The sequence below is a fragment of the Passer montanus genome, unplaced genomic scaffold (genome assembly GCF_014805655.1).
Source record: "Passer montanus isolate IOZ18808 unplaced genomic scaffold, ASM1480565v1 scaffold3, whole genome shotgun sequence".
Taxonomy (NCBI): domain Eukaryota; kingdom Metazoa; phylum Chordata; class Aves; order Passeriformes; family Passeridae; genus Passer; species Passer montanus.
This window is the reverse complement of record NW_024367707.1, coordinates 16,655,999-16,674,247: the sequence shown is the minus strand read 5'-3', so window position 1 is coordinate 16,674,247 and position 18,249 is coordinate 16,655,999. Positions and strand designations below refer to the sequence as shown.

Sequence of the window (18,249 nt, the reverse complement as noted above, 5' to 3'; positions counted from 1 at the left end):
AGCTGTGATGCCACCCTTGAACCTCCCCATGGCTCTTGTAGGCACCACAGCTTCAGTTTGCTCATTTTCAGCCTTGCAAACAGCACGGCTGGGTGAGGCTGGCACTGGAGGGATGTGAGAGTGGAAGCTGTGAACCATTGCTCGGTTTATGCATTGGCTTAGCTAACACTGCATGCATGGTGTCACATCGACATTGCACATTTAGGGAGTGATTCATTTCTGGCTGCAAGCTCATGCCACCTCCACATATTTTCTGAGAGAAACCTCTTACAGCACTTCCTCAGCACTACTCACTGCTCTCAGCTCAACTCTGCTGCCAGGAGCCCCCTGCACACCCAGACTTCCCTACATGTAATTTCAGCATCTCACTTCCTAACTGGAAATAGTTTGTACTGTAATGTAAGGAGATGACAAGCAAGAAAACAAGGAAGAACACTTCATGTCTTACAATCAAATTATTTTGATTTGAACAGTATCATGTTTTTCATCCATCCAGCTGGACTCAGTGTGCCTTTGGAATGAAACAGCATCCAACTATACACTGCCCTTCAATCCATAACCTGCCTTGCAGAGCGCAAGAGAGGCAAAAAGAGACACCGACACATGCTTGAAATGCCTTCTGTTTCCCAGTTAGAAACATCCCAAATCAGTGCAAATCTTTAGTCAAAGGGAAATTTTGTTCTGCTGGTGCCAAGCTTTGCATAACAGAGCCAAGCACAAATGCTAATGCAAGAGAGGCAAAAAGGGACACCGACACATCATGCTTGAAATGCCTTCTGTTTCCCAGTTAGAAACATCCCAAATCAGTGCAAATCTTTAGTCAAAGGGAAATTTTGTTCTGCTGGTGCCAAGCTTTGCATAACAGAGCCAAGCACAAATGCTAAGAGCTGAAGTGAAATCATGCTAGTCAATGAGGCAGAGCCTGCTTCTTCAAGCAGCAGTTCCTTTGAATTAAGGGTTATACCTTGGTCAGCACATTGAACTCCCACTGTGGGCTTGGGGATGCCAAGAAGGAGGTCAAAGAAGTGCAACATTAATAATGTCATGTTTTAAGAACAAACCATTGTCTGCTCTGCCTAACTGTGCTTTTGTTCTTTCTCAAACTCCATGCTCATCAGTTACTGAGTGCTGGGGTTTTGCTGCACTGGTTCTGCTAATCATTGTATATTTTATGTTGCATTTAGCATTTCATCAGCCATGAAAGAATCTGGACTTAAAATGGACGGGTCACAGTGAAATAGAATTTCAAGACAAAAAGAGAAATAGATTTAAGTAGAATGGTCAATTTGAAATAGACTTTTTTCCCTAGTGCAATTGAATTTGCGTTCATTTTCAATTTAAACAACAAATAAAAAATGAGGTATTGAGTCATCACAGCTGCCAGATAACTGTCAGAGTTACCCTGGGTTAAATTAAAATTATACTGCAGTAACTGCTCAAAGGTAGTTAAAATAGAATTAATTGAGTAAGCAATTTCTTTTCCTTTCTACTCCGTTTTTTCCTGCTGCAATGCATGTAGTTTTTAGGTACAGGAATATAACATTTATTCTACATTTCTGTGCTTACTTCCAATCTTTACAATCTTACTGATAGTTGTAAATTTGTTAAAGCTGGTCTAAACCCTTCCAATCAAATGCACTCAGTTATGTCCCAGGAAATAACTACTGCCTTCCATTGTAAACCCTTTCAATCTCATTTCCACAACTTTTAAAAGCCTCAGCTCAGCCCCCGCAAAGACAGTGTTAAAAGACCCACTGTGGATGGTTCTCAAGGCAAGATGCATAATTAAACTTTCTAGTTATTCTCTCAGTCTGTTCTCCAGAAACCCAGTCTTCCAACAGCAAAATCATCTGCAAATGCTACAAGCAGAACGCAGTTTTCCTTGTTCCATTCTGGGGAATGCAAGCAGGCACTAATCCCAAGCACGCTGGACACTTATGTCTCCACAGTCCTTGTGTAAATGACACAGCATGTCAAGGAATACTTGCTTTAACTGCTGCTTACCCACCTTATGGCTTTTCAGACATTTTACTTTTGCTAAGGGCAGAGGCATAGAAAACCACGAGGCAGATTAGAAGTAAAAAAATCAAACAACCCTAAAATGTTATGCCTGGTAGTAAGGCAGTATGAATGCTGTGGAAGATCAAGCTATTTTCATCTGCCCAGCACTGAGCCTGCAACTTGGAACCTGCTGTTCATCCTGATCTCTGATGTAGAAACCAGGAGCAATAGCTCTTAATTAACCTGTTTTGTTAGTAGCAAAATCAGTGACACCTGACCTACTGCAGATTTCTGTGTCACAGGTCATGTCCCAGTTGGATTCTCCACTTTTAAATAGTGGTGAGCTGACATTGCAGCCTTTACCACTGTGGGGGAACTAAGTCATAATTCTCTCCTCTACCCACCTGTGAATTTTCATGAAACTTGATGGAATTTCACACCTTTGAAGTCTCTACCTCCCTCCTGAATTTGCCTGAAATTGGTCAACATATTCAAAAAAGGGAATAGGGAACAGAAAAGGAAAAAAACAAATATCACAGCTTTATAAATCCTATTTCTTTGTGAAACCCAGCTAGAAACAGAAGTTAAAAGCAAGGGAATTCTTGCAAATACACTACTGTTACAGGCAATGCAAAAAAAGAGTGATACTATGAAGGAGTGATACTATACTATTTGTAAGTAACGTAGTTACTTATTAGTAAACTGCAAGTTACTAATTAGTAAACTCATTAGTAAAATGCAAGCTAAATCTATCAGTTCTTCCTCTGAGCTTAACACCACTCTCAATTTATACCAGAGAAAGCTCTGCATTACGAAATTAATCATATTTCATGATGCTTGGCTATGATCAGTCTACTGTGAGGTGCCCATTGGACATGCTGTTATTTAACCAAGATTGTTACTTTTTCCAAAGAGAGAAAGGAAATTGTTAAGAATTTCTACAAATTCCTTCCTCCTTCTTACACCTTCCTTTACCCAGATGCCCCAAAGACTTTCTATGACTTCCTCACATAAATAAAAGTATTTAGGAAGCCAAGCTAAATCTACAAACAAATCACATAGTATCTCAGATCCTGTCTGACATAGCCAGGCAATCTTAGCTGCAAGAGCTCTGGGTTTTTTTCTTCTATTTAAGAAATATAGTTTCAGGAAAGTGTTCCTGATAAACTTCTTGCACAGGATGAGATCATCTGCTAGGGTGGAGCTGATAATGTAGCTTGTTGCTGCTCAAACTGCTATTTTGCTCTCTTCCCATCCTTTTCCCAGTTACATGCTCCTGGCCAAGCTCTGGCACTTAAGTGATTCTGCCCTCAGCCAATTCAACTCACTAAACCAGCAGAAAAGTAAATTCAGTAAAACAAAGTAAGCTGCTTTTTGTTTTGCCTTGTACAAAGGAACTTACTGGTCCATTCATGCTTCTCTAAAGCTTCTCAGAAGTGGTGAAACAAATGACTAACATTTTGAGGCAGATGAAGTAGTTCTAAGTCAACTGGAAATCTCTGCTTTTCATATTTAATACAGTCTGATACGAAAAAAATAAATTAAAATGTAATTAAACATTAAAATTAATGTTACTTACTATTTGTCTTCTGTTTTCTACCAGGTAGATGCCAACAATCCCTAGGAAAGATCCAAAGCCAAGCTAAGGCAAAGAACAAAACCAACAGAAATGCATGAGGTCAGCTTATCTGGGTAACATACCGACACACACAACAATATCTGAGCTAATGCACTACACAGGTGGGCTAAATGGGGTGGGTCAAGGAAAAGGTGGAAGTTACTGTTGGACATAAATCATATAATGTAATGGGAAATGGACAGGACTGTAGCTCTTTCATAGTTCAGTGAAAAATTTGTCGCACAGTAAACCGAAGTCCATAAAGACACACATCTATAACCTGACTACTGTTACCATTGTCATGTATAGTTTACACATTGTAAAGCAAAAATCTAAGTAGGAGACACAAACACTTACATTTAGTTCACACATAATAATTTTTGAAAATTGCAAAGCTTTAGGCAATTGCAGACAGTTTTTCTCAAAAAATTGCTGTGTTCCCCAAAATTCAAACCCTTAGTTACACCTGTTTGATTTTAATGATTAGACGCTATCACACAACCCAGAAAAAATCCTTGCTAAAATGCTAAAAGGACCAGTACAGTCAGATGCACCACCAACAGCCACAGGAGAGAGAGAGGAGGGAGGGACACTGAAGTAAGCTGGCCTTAATGTTCCAGTGTTGCTTCAACATAGGGATGGTAGGGAAAGCCTCCTCCTTATGATGGGCCATGAAGGTTTGGAGCAGTAGAAACTCCTTGGATTCCCAGTTCCAGCCCCTCTCTGTAATGAGGCCTCTGAACTGAGCTCAGAGCCTCTCCTCCAAGCACAAATTAAGTTTTTTAGGACTACATGTCCCAGCCAAGGGCTTAAGCAATGCCCGTAAACTCCTTGCTGTTACGCACAGCTGCTCAGCGCAGAAAGCAAATCCCCTGCAAGCACTTCAGCCACTCAGTATCACAAGAGGAATCCGTCACTTGCTTTCAAGAAAGCAACTGCAGGGAAAGGAGATTTGCTCTTGAGTGCTTTGGGAAATTTATGTGAAAGGGAGACGCAAGGACTAAAAGCAGAGACTTTGAAAGAGTGGGCAAGTGCACCCATGCTGACAGCTAAATAGCAGAGATACTTGGAACGGTGAGCAAGGACACTCTGTTCAGGGGACGGCAACTTTGCAAATGAAGATAACTACATCAAAATGACAGCTGGTTCCAAGCCCCAGTTTTCATTCCAACAGGAACAATCCATAAAGCCTCATTTATGGCTGATGCAGGGAGCACAAAATGAGTAATATCCATCCAAACAAAAAGAATGACCACAGAACAATAACAATTAAATCAGAAGAAGCAGAATCATAGAGATCATGATGAAAGCCTCAGCATTACTGAGATTGTTTTGAGTCATATGAGCTAGTTTTTTGTCTTTTTAGACAACAGGTTATTTGGGAGCTCTGGGAGTCCAGTTCAGTATGGTGCTGGGGACCCTGTTGAAAGAGTACAGAAATGGCAAACAAAGATAATACAGTAAGTAGTCACAGAGAAGTGACATTAAATATTTAAATATAAACAATATTTATAAAGAAATGAGGCTGAAGCAGTTCCGACTCTGTCTTTGCAGACCATTCCAGAAATGCAAATTCCAAACACATGCTCAAGCAGTAATCTATTAAATGCAGACACCTTCCAAAGAGTAACTGTATTAACTCATCTACACACAGAAATACTTTATGTTCAATTACATTGGATGCATAAGTTCAGGTAATACCTGACACTATAAAGATGTATTTAGAAAAAAGATTTTTTTCAAAACATATTACAAGTGACTACATACGCAGGGAAATTAAGGCACTTAACTCTTCTTGAAGCCAGTGGGAACTTGGCAGAAGCCAAAGCATATTATGGCTCTAACCCTAAAGACCTGTTCTGTAAGTACTTCTAGAAACAAGTAAATCTCTGCCAGTGGATAGTGTTACTCATCTCCATAGGTGTCTTCAAGGCAGGGTTAATTCTGCATGGTTTTTAAGACCAAAATTGCTTACCTTAGGTCAGTGGAGCTTTTATCTCATCTACCAGCTGTAAAATTAATATTTTACTACTGAATTCTATGAGAACTAGACCTTATTTTAAATTTAAATTAACACTGTCTGTCCTCATTCTTGCTTTTCTCTGAGCCCAGCAGTTAAATATGTAGTGACAAATTCATTCCCTAGGTTTAGGTATCTGAGAGTCTGGGATCAGAGCTGTGCTGGTTTTCTAAGCTCCCTCTACTGTCAGCAGAGAAGAGAAGCACCTTTTGAGGGCTATTCGGGTCATTCTGAAGGAGGTGAGGGTGAGAGGGGATTCTGCCCCTCTGTTCTGCTGGGATCCCACCGGAGTGCTGCCTTCAGTGGGGCTCCAGCATAGCAAGGACATGGACATGCAGGAGTGAGGATAGAGCAGGGCCACAAAGACAGTCAGAGGCTGGGGCACCTCTCCTGTGAGGGCAGGATGAGAGAGTTTGGGTTGTTCAGCCTGGAGAAGAGAAGGCTCTGAGGAGACCCAATTACTGCCTTCCAGTTCCTAGAGATGTCTTACAAGAAAACATGAAGACATAAGACAAGAGGTAGTCTAATCTAATCTTCAAACTGAAAGAAGGTGGGTTTTGATTAAATAGTAGGAAGAAATTCCTTACTGTGAAGGTGGTGGGACTGGAATAGGTTGCCCACAGAAGTTGTGAGTGCCCCAGCCCTGGAAGTGTACAAGGCCAGGTTGGATGGGACTTTGAGAACCTGGTCTAGTGGAAGATGTCCCTGTCCATGGCAGAGGAGTTGAGACAACCTTTAAAGTCCCTGCCATCCCAAACCATTCTATGATCGACAGTCAGTGTGCCAATGCTGCACTGGAGTCAGTCACTTCTGGCAGTGAGGCAGAAACATAACAGTGCTGTCACACACCTCTGACCAGGTTTTTGGCAAGACACCATGTAAGATTTGCATAGCACTTTTAATTCTTCCTAAATGTTTGTGATATTTAGTATCTTGATGACATTTAGATTGGCAATTACAATGTATAATTATTAATAAAATATTTTATTTTCAAAGTATTCTAATAAATTCTTGCTTTTTCTATCTGTTTATTAATGAAAACAAAATTTTTAAAAACTATTTTAGCAGGTGATGTTTTTCAGATGAATGAGTAGACATTCCATTATTCCTACAAGAAACAAAATGCTGAAATGACCTGTTTTGTACCCATGGTTTATTACTTATTATACTTATTAAGAACAGCAGTTTAAAAATGAAACTTTTATTTAGGGATGAATGCAGATAATGTGGCCTTAGAAAAGATTTTATGTCAAATTTTGGAAGAAGAGATCTTTATCAGTATTAATCTGTTTGAGGTTAATGAACGAGAAAATCACTCTGTTAAAGTCTTATTCCTGGAACTGCTTTTTGCTCTATTTTTAAAACACCACTCCTTATAGATCATAATCCTAAAATTATCTTTCTGAAAGTCCTGCTCTCAACATAACACTAAGATGTAAGAGGAATTGTTTAGGAGGAATAGTTCTAACTCACAAATTATTAATGGTGTATGCACAGTATTAGAAGATCCATATCCCTCTTCCCTGGGCATTTCATTCCATAGAGAGCAAGAAATTACAGTACATTACTTTGGCAGTAGTGGAGCCACACATCTAAGTAGTGTCTAACTCTAAACATGTGAATTTCTTTCTTCACCTTGCAGCCTCTACCTCCCGTTGGTTGACTCAGCCTTTCTCTATTTGCTACCCATATTCCTTGTATTTAAAACTCAAGTATTTAATTTAATTTTTCTTTTTTTTTTTTTTTTTTAACTCCAGGTGTTTACACATTTTGGGATATAACTGATCCCTTCTCCTGGGAGTTGAACCAGCAAGGGGCTGGCAGGCAGGGTTACTCGTCCCCAGAAGCCACGGAGGCACCACAGGGCAAAGCAGGCAGAACTTGAACCTTGTGCCACTGCAGGAAGGCTTTTAAGCAGTCTGTTCCCAAGGCAAAATCAAGACTAAGAATTTTGTAAACAGGAACTTTTATGAGAGAACTGGCAGCAAGCCTGCAAGAAAGGATGCTAGGGAGAAGTCTCCACATGTCCTTTTGCAGGGCTTTCCCTGCCATGGACACAGCAGAATTCCTGGCACACAGACACAAGAGTGGAGTGGCTCTTCCTCCCATCAAAGCAGCAAACTTCTAAAAGGTTGTTCAAATCTATCCCATGCTACTGTCCAGTCACACAGACACCCACCTCTAATGGAGACCTGTGGGGGTCTAGCACAGATTTTCACAGTTCCCTGAGCCCAGCACAGTGCAGCCTTGAACTCCTTCCATTCCCTAACAGCCTCCCCTTCTGGGCACTTCAGAAAAATAATTTACCCCCATGCCTTACAACACACGGGAACTAGATCAAAACAAAGCAGCATCTCTCTCCCGTGAAATGACATGGTACTAATGGGTTGGTTTTTTAAATCTATCAGAGCTTCCCATTTACAGGTCATAATAATTTATTTGGACGTACCTAATATTCTAAAATGGGTTTTTATACTTACAACAATGCCTGGGTAGTAGCCTCCCACAGTAACATTTTCTGTTCGTGTGGTAGCTGCCAGACCTATGGTGAGTATGAAGACAGACACCACCAGCAGAGCGACTGTGAACCAAAGGGAAGTCTTCTTCCTTTTTGCAAACTGTCCTGTAGGGAGTGAGGGGGGGAGAGGGGAAAAAGAAAAAGAGCTTTTCATTGCAATCATGGCAGAACAAATACAAAATGATGAAAGATTTTCTTTTGTTAATCTTTTCTGTAGATAACCCTCTGTTGTTATCCTATTGCAAAGGTTCCACGCCTTCTTGGTTATTTTCAGGGGCAGCCCCTCACAGCACTGACTCCTTCTTCTCAGCACAGCAAACACCTTCTTGGTTATTTTCAGGGGCAGCTCCTCACAGCACTACCTCCTTCTTCTCAGCACAGCAAACAACTCCATGTCCAACCTCAACCAGCCAACCTGCTCTTTTATAGTACACCTCTTAATTGGATCCAGCTGTGGCCTATTAAGGGCAGGCTTGTTCTTCATTCTTGATAATTAGCACAGCTGTAACTCTTTAGGGGTGAGATTACTTTCACCACTATCTCTATTCCCCTACCTTTTATCTAACCACAGTTCTCCCACTTAGGAAAATTGCTGCCAGACAACAGAAGGAATTTTTAAACCTGCAGAGGTAGCTGGAGTATTGCTTAATGCACACACATTGGGTACAGGCATGAGATGAGTTTTATTAAACTGAACTCTAAGTCAGTGACAATGATAATTATGCCTTGTCTTCAGTAACATTTTTAATTGTTGTTCACATTGGTGAGATCCTGCAGGATTTAAATTCTTACCTGTGTGAAGTGCCAATTTGACTTATCTGGCCTGAACATAAAAATGAATATTTTAAACAAGATTAGCAAGTGGTCTGCATGCTATCATGAAAATGAATGTGCTCTTCATATTTACTGGGGTAAGAAATCTGCATCCTTGAAGCAAAGCTGTAACAGAGTTTATCAGGTAATGATACGTGAGACTTTTCCAACAAGGGCTGCTCAGTGGAATCCTTTCAGTCTCACTAGGATTTGGGTCCAGATACCCCAAAGTGAAAACCAGCACACCCATCTCCAGCTTGCAGCCTGCTCCAAGGCACTTAACCCTGTTACCCAGTGGCAGATCTGAGCTGTAGCCAGAGGTTACTCAAACCAGGGTCCCATCCCATAGCACAGACTTACGTAAGCCTAAAAAAGCCATTAATACGTGACTCTAACTAACAAAAGACACCCAAGTGAATCGAACTGTGGTCCCCATTTTTGGTGTTCTCACTTTGGAGTGTACAGGATCACCCTGCAGCACTGGCCCATGCAATGCCATGGTACCATACACTGCACCTGGGCAGGATGGAGCTCCTGAGAAAGCACAGCCTGGTCACAGCAGGGCCACTCTCTCTCCCTCTGTGGCCTCAGGAAGCTGCCTGACTGCCCAGCCTCGGGAGAAGGCAGAGTCTGTGATGTGGCACTGAAGCCTGGAGGCAGCAGCCCTCAGCAGCAAGGAGGAGGTGAGAGGGGAAGGCAGGCTTGTGTGGGTCAGGCTCTGGGGGCACTGCTGGAATCAAAACCAGGGGAAATGCAGGAAAGACAAAAAGAAAGCAGAAGCCATTTGCAATGAATCGCTTGAGTTTTGTGGCCATTTTAAAGTCACGTAACTCAATTAAATGTTTATAGATCAAAATCCAGACTAGATTAGTGATGTTTGCAAGCCAAGTCAAATAATTTCAATCACTAAAAAAATGAATTTATAATAACAAGCTGTGTTTGCTGACGTTTCTCCAGTAGAACAACCAGTCAAAATGATTCCAGTCTTTTAGTATTAAATACAAGCAACTTTCCTAAAGGCAAATACCATTTTTGAGCTTACAAATGTCTCTTTCACCTGCATATACAAAGTCTTCCTGCTAAAGATAAAGAAATAACTCCTAAGACTCGCCAAACGCCTCTCCTCCAGCCTGTGTCTCTGCTATCTTCCTCTGGCAATTCCCTGTTAATCCATGGAGGGTCACTGGGCACATGGAAGCAGAGAGGTTCTTTGTCAGCAAGCAGTTTTTCACCAAGTGTGTGGAGTGAAGATGGTTCTTTCAGAGAAGCCAGTTCATAGGGCCAAGAGGGAAAACTAGATTTTAATTGTACAGCTCCCCAAATCAGCTGTCATCCCTACAAATTAAAACTATTCATTCAATATATCTTCCAGATTGTAAATAATATCTGATGCCCTTGCCATACCTTATCATCTTTGAAAAGTCATGGAGATAAAAGAATCCCCAAAACTAAAGAAAGGCAAATGTTGCACCTGTTTTTAAAAAGGCTAAAATGAAGATTCAGGGGATTATAAACCAACCAACCTCACCTTGGCTCCTGGGATGCTGGGACCAAAAAGGTGGAGTAAGTCTTTTTGTAAGACACTTCTGGGCACAGAAGGAAAAGGTGACTGTCAACAGTCAGGATGGATTTACCAGAGACAAATCATGTCTGAGCAGCCCAGGTGCTGGCTATGGCAGAAACACTGGACTTGGGGAACACTGGATGTCTTTTGCCTTAATTCTAGCAAGGTTTTTAACATGATGCCAAGTTCTGAGCAAAGAAAGGAACAACGCATTGCAATGATGCAGGTAAGGGACTGCCAGGCTGCAAAGCAGCTCTGCTGGAAAGGACCTGGGGGTATTGGTAGATGATGAGCTGATCATGAACCAGCAGCGTGCCCTAACAGCAGAATCCTGGGCTGTACTACCAGGAGCATCATTAATAGATCAGAGGAGCAACTACACCCATTTATTCAGCACTTTTTAGATGACACAATATTGCACCCAGTTTTGGACCCTCAGCATAGGGAAATACATAAATTAACTGCAATGAATTCAAGAGAGGACTGCAAAGAAGGTCAGGGGCTGGCTCTCTCTGTATGAGACAGGCTAAGGGAACGGGGCTTGCTCAGCCTGGAGATGAGATGACTTTTGGCAGGGCTAGTTGCAGTCTTCCAATTCCTTTGAGTTGCTGTCAAGAGAACAGACTCAGGCTTTTCATAATGGTGCACAGCAGGAGGCAAAAAGACAGCAGACAAACTGAAATACAAAAGTGTTTCAGACTGGGTATAAGGAGGAAAAAAAATCAACCTTAGGACAGTCAGACATTGGAACAGGTTGCCCAAATAACTTGTGCCCTCTCCAACTTTGGAGGTTTTCAAGATTCAAGCAGAAAAAGCACTAAGCAGCCTAGCCTGATGTCATAGTTAATCCAGCTTTGAGCAGCAGGTTGGAATTGCAACTGAGGTACCTACCTGAATTCTTTTATGGTTTAATGATAGTCAAGACAGCTAGAGTAAGAGTGGGTTGGGTATGTGTGCTCATATCCGCTGATATGAAGCTGCAGCTACAATGCAGACATACTCTAAAGGGACACAGGAACACAAACCTTCCCAAAGCCAGTGGGGCACATGCTCCCCAGCCAAGACTTCTTGAAACCACTGAAAAGTGCCTGAGGAGCCAAGCCTCCTCAGAGCAGCACCTGTACTGGCAAAGGTTGATAAGACTGGATGGAGATAAACTATGGCTCCAACTCTCCCTCCTGAGTTCTGATTATAAATAATGAAAGGCATGAATATGATTGCCCTGAGTTGCTGGAAAATGTCTTAGGAAAAGCATGCTCTTATTTGTAATTGGAATAAATCTGATGTGGATTTAGTAAGACAGAATAGAAAAATATGTCATTATTTGTAGGGACATTTTTTGTTATGAACTACATTTTTACATTGAAATTTACACATGCTAGAATAAATTTATGAATGCAATACTCTTCATCCTTATTGATATTTTACCACCTGTAGCTCAAAATAGAGAGAAATATCCAATTGCACCTCCCCTTTTTCGTAGTCTAGGAAACTCTGATAAATAACCACGTTGTTAACTATGAACTCCACCCTTAGGAGAGATGACTTATGTGCAGGAGCACAGAAAGGCCCTTTCTGGAGAAGAGGCTGGCACATGCAAGGACTTATTCTCAATGACTTCCACATGCTCAGAAAAGATGGATAGAAATCAGCCTAAATTGGTTTTTATCATGGCTATTTGGTTTTCCTTAGTCACAACAATAAAAATCTTTGCTCTATCAAAGTATGTACAATTATATGCATATAAGCCACCAGCATACTGGGAGGCCTATAGCAAAGCAGCTTAATATTTTCAGAAGTTACTGCTGCAAAGGGTTCCCACAATTAAAAGGCTTCCTTTTGCAATTTCAGTCATGTTGGGTCCCACCATTTTTCAAGCCTTTGTTTAGTGCTGTTTGTGGCAGTTGCCATGCAGTTTATTTGGGTCTGTTTTCCATGCACCTGCCAGCCAAAACCCCATGCCAGACCCAGAAGCCCTGTCTCCAGCTCAGCCTGTGTGCCCGGCTCAGCCTTCTTCCCTGACACTCTGCGGCAAGGCTTGGACTGGAGGCTGGCCTTACACAAGAATAGCAGTTAAATTAAGAGCAGAGGAAACACTGCAGTCAATTATTTGTAGCCTGAATTTTCTTCCAATACCAATGTTCCTGGAGTGCAGGAAACGCTTAATGGAGGCTATTCGCTTTCCAATTTTTCTAGTACTGAAGTAACTCTCAGAATAATTTTGACATTTATTACCTTCAACTTCTTCAGCAATGATTGGTATGAATATTATTAAGCTCCTAGTCTGGACCTTAATGCAATTTAATTATAATTTTAAATTCTTTAGCATACCAAAACCGAGTTTGTAGGGAGAAACTTTCTCCTGTCCTTATTAGCATTAGCATGGGGTCAGTAGAGGGTGTGAATATGTTATTAACCTCTACTGGCAATATACTTCAGCAGTTTTGGCCAGTGAAGTATTGACTGAGCCTTGGGCACTTATTATTGGGCAGTATTAACTGCAGCAATAGGCACTACAGATAAATTAGAGAGGTAACAGAACTTCCACATGACAGCCTTGTGCTTTGCCTGGCGCGGACCTAAACTGTGAACAAAAAGGAACAGCCACAGAAACACTCTCTGCTTTGCTCACTGAACATCTGTCAGGAAAAGTATCTGCTTGATACTTTTGAGAAAATGCCACCAGGACAAAGAAGAGAGACACCAGACTGCTGCCTCCTTGGGACTGAGAAAGGCCTGTGAGGAGGGAAATTGAGATTACACTCCAGAGAGCAAAAAGAAAAAGTGCCTGCTGAAGACCACACTCTGCTGCACTCAGAAAAAAAAAAACTTCTGTCTGTTCATCAGCTGAGAAAACAAAATTGTATTACAATGCTCTGTTTGCAATGGGTGGGGATTAAATTAAATTTATAGGAAGACTATGGAAAAATAAATGGTTTTGTGGGGAGGGTATGCATGAGATTGCAAAGTGGTGAGTCTAATCATGAATAGTAAGGTCTGGATTTGAACAAAGCAAAGACTGCGTTTAGAAGGGGAATGAATTAATTAATGATGAAACATGTCTGTGGCACAAAATGTGTCCAGGGCCCATGGGAAGGAAAGAATAGAATGAAACAGCATCTCTCCACCTTGGAATACCTCCATATGATCTGCAACTGAACTAAAAAATTCTACATTTAGACCAAAGAAATGATACTTGGCTAACTTCACTACTTCTTTTAAAATTTATCTTCAGACATCATAAAGTTAAAAAGTGTGGCATAATTTTGGGGGAGAAAAAAAGTCATGTAGGATATAGCAGTTAGCTGGGCTGAATATTAGCGCTACATAATTTCACACCTTCTTCTTTGGTCTAGTTATGGTAATCAAAATGGAAACACTTCTTTCAAGTGACGCCCCAGCCCGATGTTTATTTGCATCTTACTATGAGAAAAAGAAGGAAACTTTTGTAAAAGGAAAAAAACAGTGCATTTTTATTATGTAATGGATACTACTAAAAATTGCCAGAGAGTGGCATTAAGCGCACAGAAAAAGATAATTTAAGTGGAAATTCACCACAGACAAACCTTAGTACCAAATGTATCTGCTGTTTTGCTGCTATTGAGAAAATTTTTAGGAGACTTTTGGAGCTAGATTATAAATTTTCAATTGCTGCATCACTCACTTCAGTGACACATCTCTCTCAACTACAGTTTTGTGTATTTTAAAAACTGTTTCATGCCAGTGAAATTAAATTAATCCTATATGGCCCCCGAAAATTAAATGTGACGGATTGAGATGCTTAAAAGAGATGCTCACACCTGCTGTTGGTGATTACTTTCCCTTTTCTGATTAAATGCTTGACTTGTCCAGAGTGCTGAACTAATTAAACCAGATGCAACAGTATTCATTTCAAGCCACAAGACAGCAGCTTTTATCAGGCCCATCTCTTACCTTTTTTATTAATTAGTTGAGTAAGCTTCTACAAGTGCATTATACATTCAAGACCATGGGAAACAGTTTACGATTCTACTACAAAATATCCATACTGAGCAAAATGAAAAAGCAACCCACAACCCCTGCTATACTATGTCGTAGGGCTATAGTAAGTGATACCATGCAGTATCACTATGACCTCATGGTTTTGGCAGCAATTGTTTCACCAATAAATAATTTAACAAGCAGCTAATCGCTAGTTTATACCTGGCATACAGATTCTTCTTTTTCCATGACTGCCTGAAAATGTTTTTAAGTTACAGCACATCCTCCATGGCCACATTTTCAACACCAACATAATTTTTCTGTCAAGTTTAAGACAAAAATTAAGATCTGGTACATTTTTCATTCACAGAGCTGGCATACAGATTCTTCTTTTCCTATGACTACCTGAAAATGTTTTTAAGTTACAGCACATTTTCAACACCAACATAATTTTTCTTTCAAGTTTAAGACAAAAATTAAGATCTGGTACATTTTTCATTCAGTTGTTAAGATCCTTGAGTGCATATCAAAGTCTCTGCTTATCCTGCCAAACGTTACACAGAGTAATTGCCAACAGTAAGTTCCGTATTTTCTAAACTTCAACAAATTCCTCTGGAATAAGGAAATACTTGACCTTTCTTTTGCCTAGGTGTTTGTATTTCAGGACGCACGCTGCAAACACAAGCCACACAATCAGGAGAACCATGAGGACGAGAGCAAACCCAGCCCTGTCCCCAGCCCGCCCCGCAGCACGGCGGCTCCCGCAATCATTCCCTGTCCGCGTCCCGTACCGAGCCCTTCCTCGGAATGCCAAACCTCCGGCTGGGGGCTCGCCCGGCGCAAAAAGCTCTGAGGAAGAGCCGGTGGTTTTAAACAGCTCGATGAGCGGCGGCGATCCCGGGCTGAGCCCCCGCTGCACTGCCGCTCTGCGGGGCCAGCCGGGCACAGTCCCATCCCGTCCCATCCCATGCCATGCCATGCCGTGCCGTCCCATGCCCCGAAGCCCCGGGGCAGCCCGGCGGTCCAGCCCCGCGGCTCTGTCCCGCATCACCACGGCGGGGCAGGGCCGGGCTCACCTGCGGGGTCCAGCAGGGCCAGCGGGCCCGGCACGCCGGCGGCGGGCGGCGGGGCCATCCTCTGCCGGGGCTCGCCGGCCGGCCCCGCTCCGCTCGGCGNGAGGGCGCTGCCGCCGCCGCGGGGGAGCCCCCGCCCAGCCCGGCCGGCCCCGCTGGCCGCAGCCCCCGGGGGAAGCACCGACCGGCCGTCTGCTGCTTCGTTCATTGCGTGTCCTGCCCGTGCCTCAGCCCTGGCGTCGCTCCTGGATTTCCTCTTGGCCAGTTTGGCACCTGGTGGAGATCGGAATTGTCCCAAACTTTCCTTTCAGGTTTCTTCTTCACTTAAAAATATATATTTATATATAAAAATCAGAAATAAAATGAAACAGCAATGAGAAATATGAAGTAAATGACTAAAGCTGGCATCTCAGAGACATACGTTAAGGAAGGTGTAGGCTAAGACAGGAAATGTCAGTAGTTTAGAGATGTCAATAGTCAAGAGAACAGGGCTGTTCTTTTTCTCACATGGTGTCTATGTATTTCTCAACGTCACTGTCTCAGTTTTTATTCTGACTCTTGTCCTGCTGCTTCCCAGGAGCTGCCAGCTGTTGCTTCTAGTGCTACTTACTGCAGGGTTGTGTGACATCTGCCTGCAACAGAGTCTAGCCACAACTGAGAAGAAATAGCCAAAGGCACTGTGCTGTTTTGATGTCCGCTGTTCCTTTTGTCTGATTTCCCTATAGCAGAGAACATAATAATTTTTTTGTGGAAAATGTTTTTGATAGGCTGCCAAGTGGTTTGCTTATGTTGTGTTCTCCCACTTGCAAAAAGCACAACTCTACTTAACATTCTTGTTTTTCTTCTGTTCCAACCTCTGAGTGTATATGTATATACACTCTTCAGTCTTTGGCAGATTTCCCCAGGAAATGGTTAGTTGAAAAGAGACAGCTTTCTCAGGTACTACCCCTGTAGTGTAAAAAGACAAGTAAGCCAGGAGCCAAACACAAGTCCACTTTTTTCTCTTTGCATCCTCTCACCTGAAGAGGTAGAAGAAAGGAGAAAAAATAGGGTAGTGCATTCTTTGGAAATTAGGTTTGTCACTTGTGAGATTTTGATCCTGTGTGTTCCTGAAGTATTTTTTTCTTTATTTTGAACATGACCAATCTGTTTGATCTTTCTTCTCGGGTCATGTTTTCTAGGCTAACAGACATTCCCTTTGCTTCCCTCCAGCCTCTGTGTTGTCACACTCTTTGTGGGCCACACCTTTCTTTAAGGGTGATGTAAAATGACTGGGCAATATTCACAGAATCACAGGTTGGACGGGACCACAGTGGATCACCTGGTCTAACCTCCCTGCACAAGCAGGATCATTCTAGAACACATTGCACAGGATTGTGTGCAAAGAGTTCCTGAATATCTCCTGTGTGGGTCACTCCACAACCAAAACAATTATTTTTCAAAATAATTCTGAATCCTAAGTCCATCTAACAGCATCATTCCTCTAAAATACTTAACAGTTTCTCCCAAATTTATATCCTCTGCAAATTTAATGTACTTTATATCCAAACCCATCAGTGACCATACTAACAATATCAGACAGCACTTCTGCGCCTTCTGTCTTCCAGTACCATTGATAGGTATGACTGTCCAACTACTTACTTCATCTCCTCTGTGCTACTGTAATTTACACTGTTTCTCTGTAAAGGGTCTGGTACAGGCTCAGAAATCAGTCAGAGACTACCAGAGTGAAGCAGCTCAAATGGCCCCAACGCACTTAACTCTTCACCACAGTACTTGGACTACTACTGTATTCCTCAAAAAGTCTGGGAACTGTCTCCTCCTTTCATTATTGGAATGCCCAGCAGAAAGGTAAGCCAGTCATTGCTGAGGCAAAATTCAGGATGTTTGATAAGCTGGCTTGCCCAGTCACACAGGGTCAGCAAGCCAAGTAAACTTCCTTGGTTCATATAAATAGTATTTATTGGCACAGTCTAAATATAAATATACATATTATATACATATAAATATACATATACATAAATATAGAAATATACATATATATATATACATATAAATAGTATTTACTGGTACAGTCCCTTGAGAAGTACTTTGCATTAGTTCAGCTGAGCAGTATAAGGGAATCATGCAGGAAGTGAAAAGAACAACAGAAGTAGCCCTGAAGCTGAGATAAATGGCCACTGAATATTTTACTAAAATATGGCTATTAAAAAACAATTTCTGGGCAATTTTCTTCAAAAAATCTGCTTCCTGGTGCCAGTCAGAATCCAGGGTGTGTTTTATTAGCACAAGATTTAAAAGACTGCCTGACTTCTTTAAAAGGGACTTGAAAAGGTAAAGCTGTTTACAGCATTGTTCAGAGGGATCAGAAATAAGTGAATGACACACTCATTCATGATATATGTTTGTCAAAAGCAGGTTTAAATTCTTTAATTGCTTTCAGTACACTTTTCACCTACTAATTTCTGCAGTCAGTTTTTGAATTCTATAAACTTTTAGCATTCACAACATGTGACAAGGAGCTCCATGTGTGCTGTGTGAAGGAAGACATGGGATATCCCAATGGGAACAAGAGGCAAACTGAAAAGAGCAAGGTAAAAGTCAAGTTAAATGTCAGGTATATTTGAAGTCACAGGAGAATATACCTGAGGACAGGTACATGGCCCTTACAAAAACACCCCA

At 41.6% G+C, this 18,249-nt stretch overlaps 1 protein-coding gene across 1 annotated transcript in view; it reads right to left on the bottom strand.

Moving 5' to 3' along the window:
• The window catches only part of TMEM255B (transmembrane protein 255B), a 67,771-nt gene extending 52,143 nt beyond the window's left edge, over positions 1 to 15,628 (bottom strand). Inside the window, exons 1-3 of the mRNA XM_039714419.1 lie at positions 15,571 to 15,628; positions 8,120 to 8,262; positions 3,581 to 3,643 (exon numbers count right to left, since the gene is read on the bottom strand). Coding sequence (XP_039570353.1) covers positions 3,581 to 3,643; positions 8,120 to 8,262; positions 15,571 to 15,628 — 264 coding nt within the window. The remainder of the gene's footprint in view (positions 1 to 3,580; positions 3,644 to 8,119; positions 8,263 to 15,570) is intronic.
• Positions 15,629 to 18,249: the final 2,621 nt, after the last annotated feature.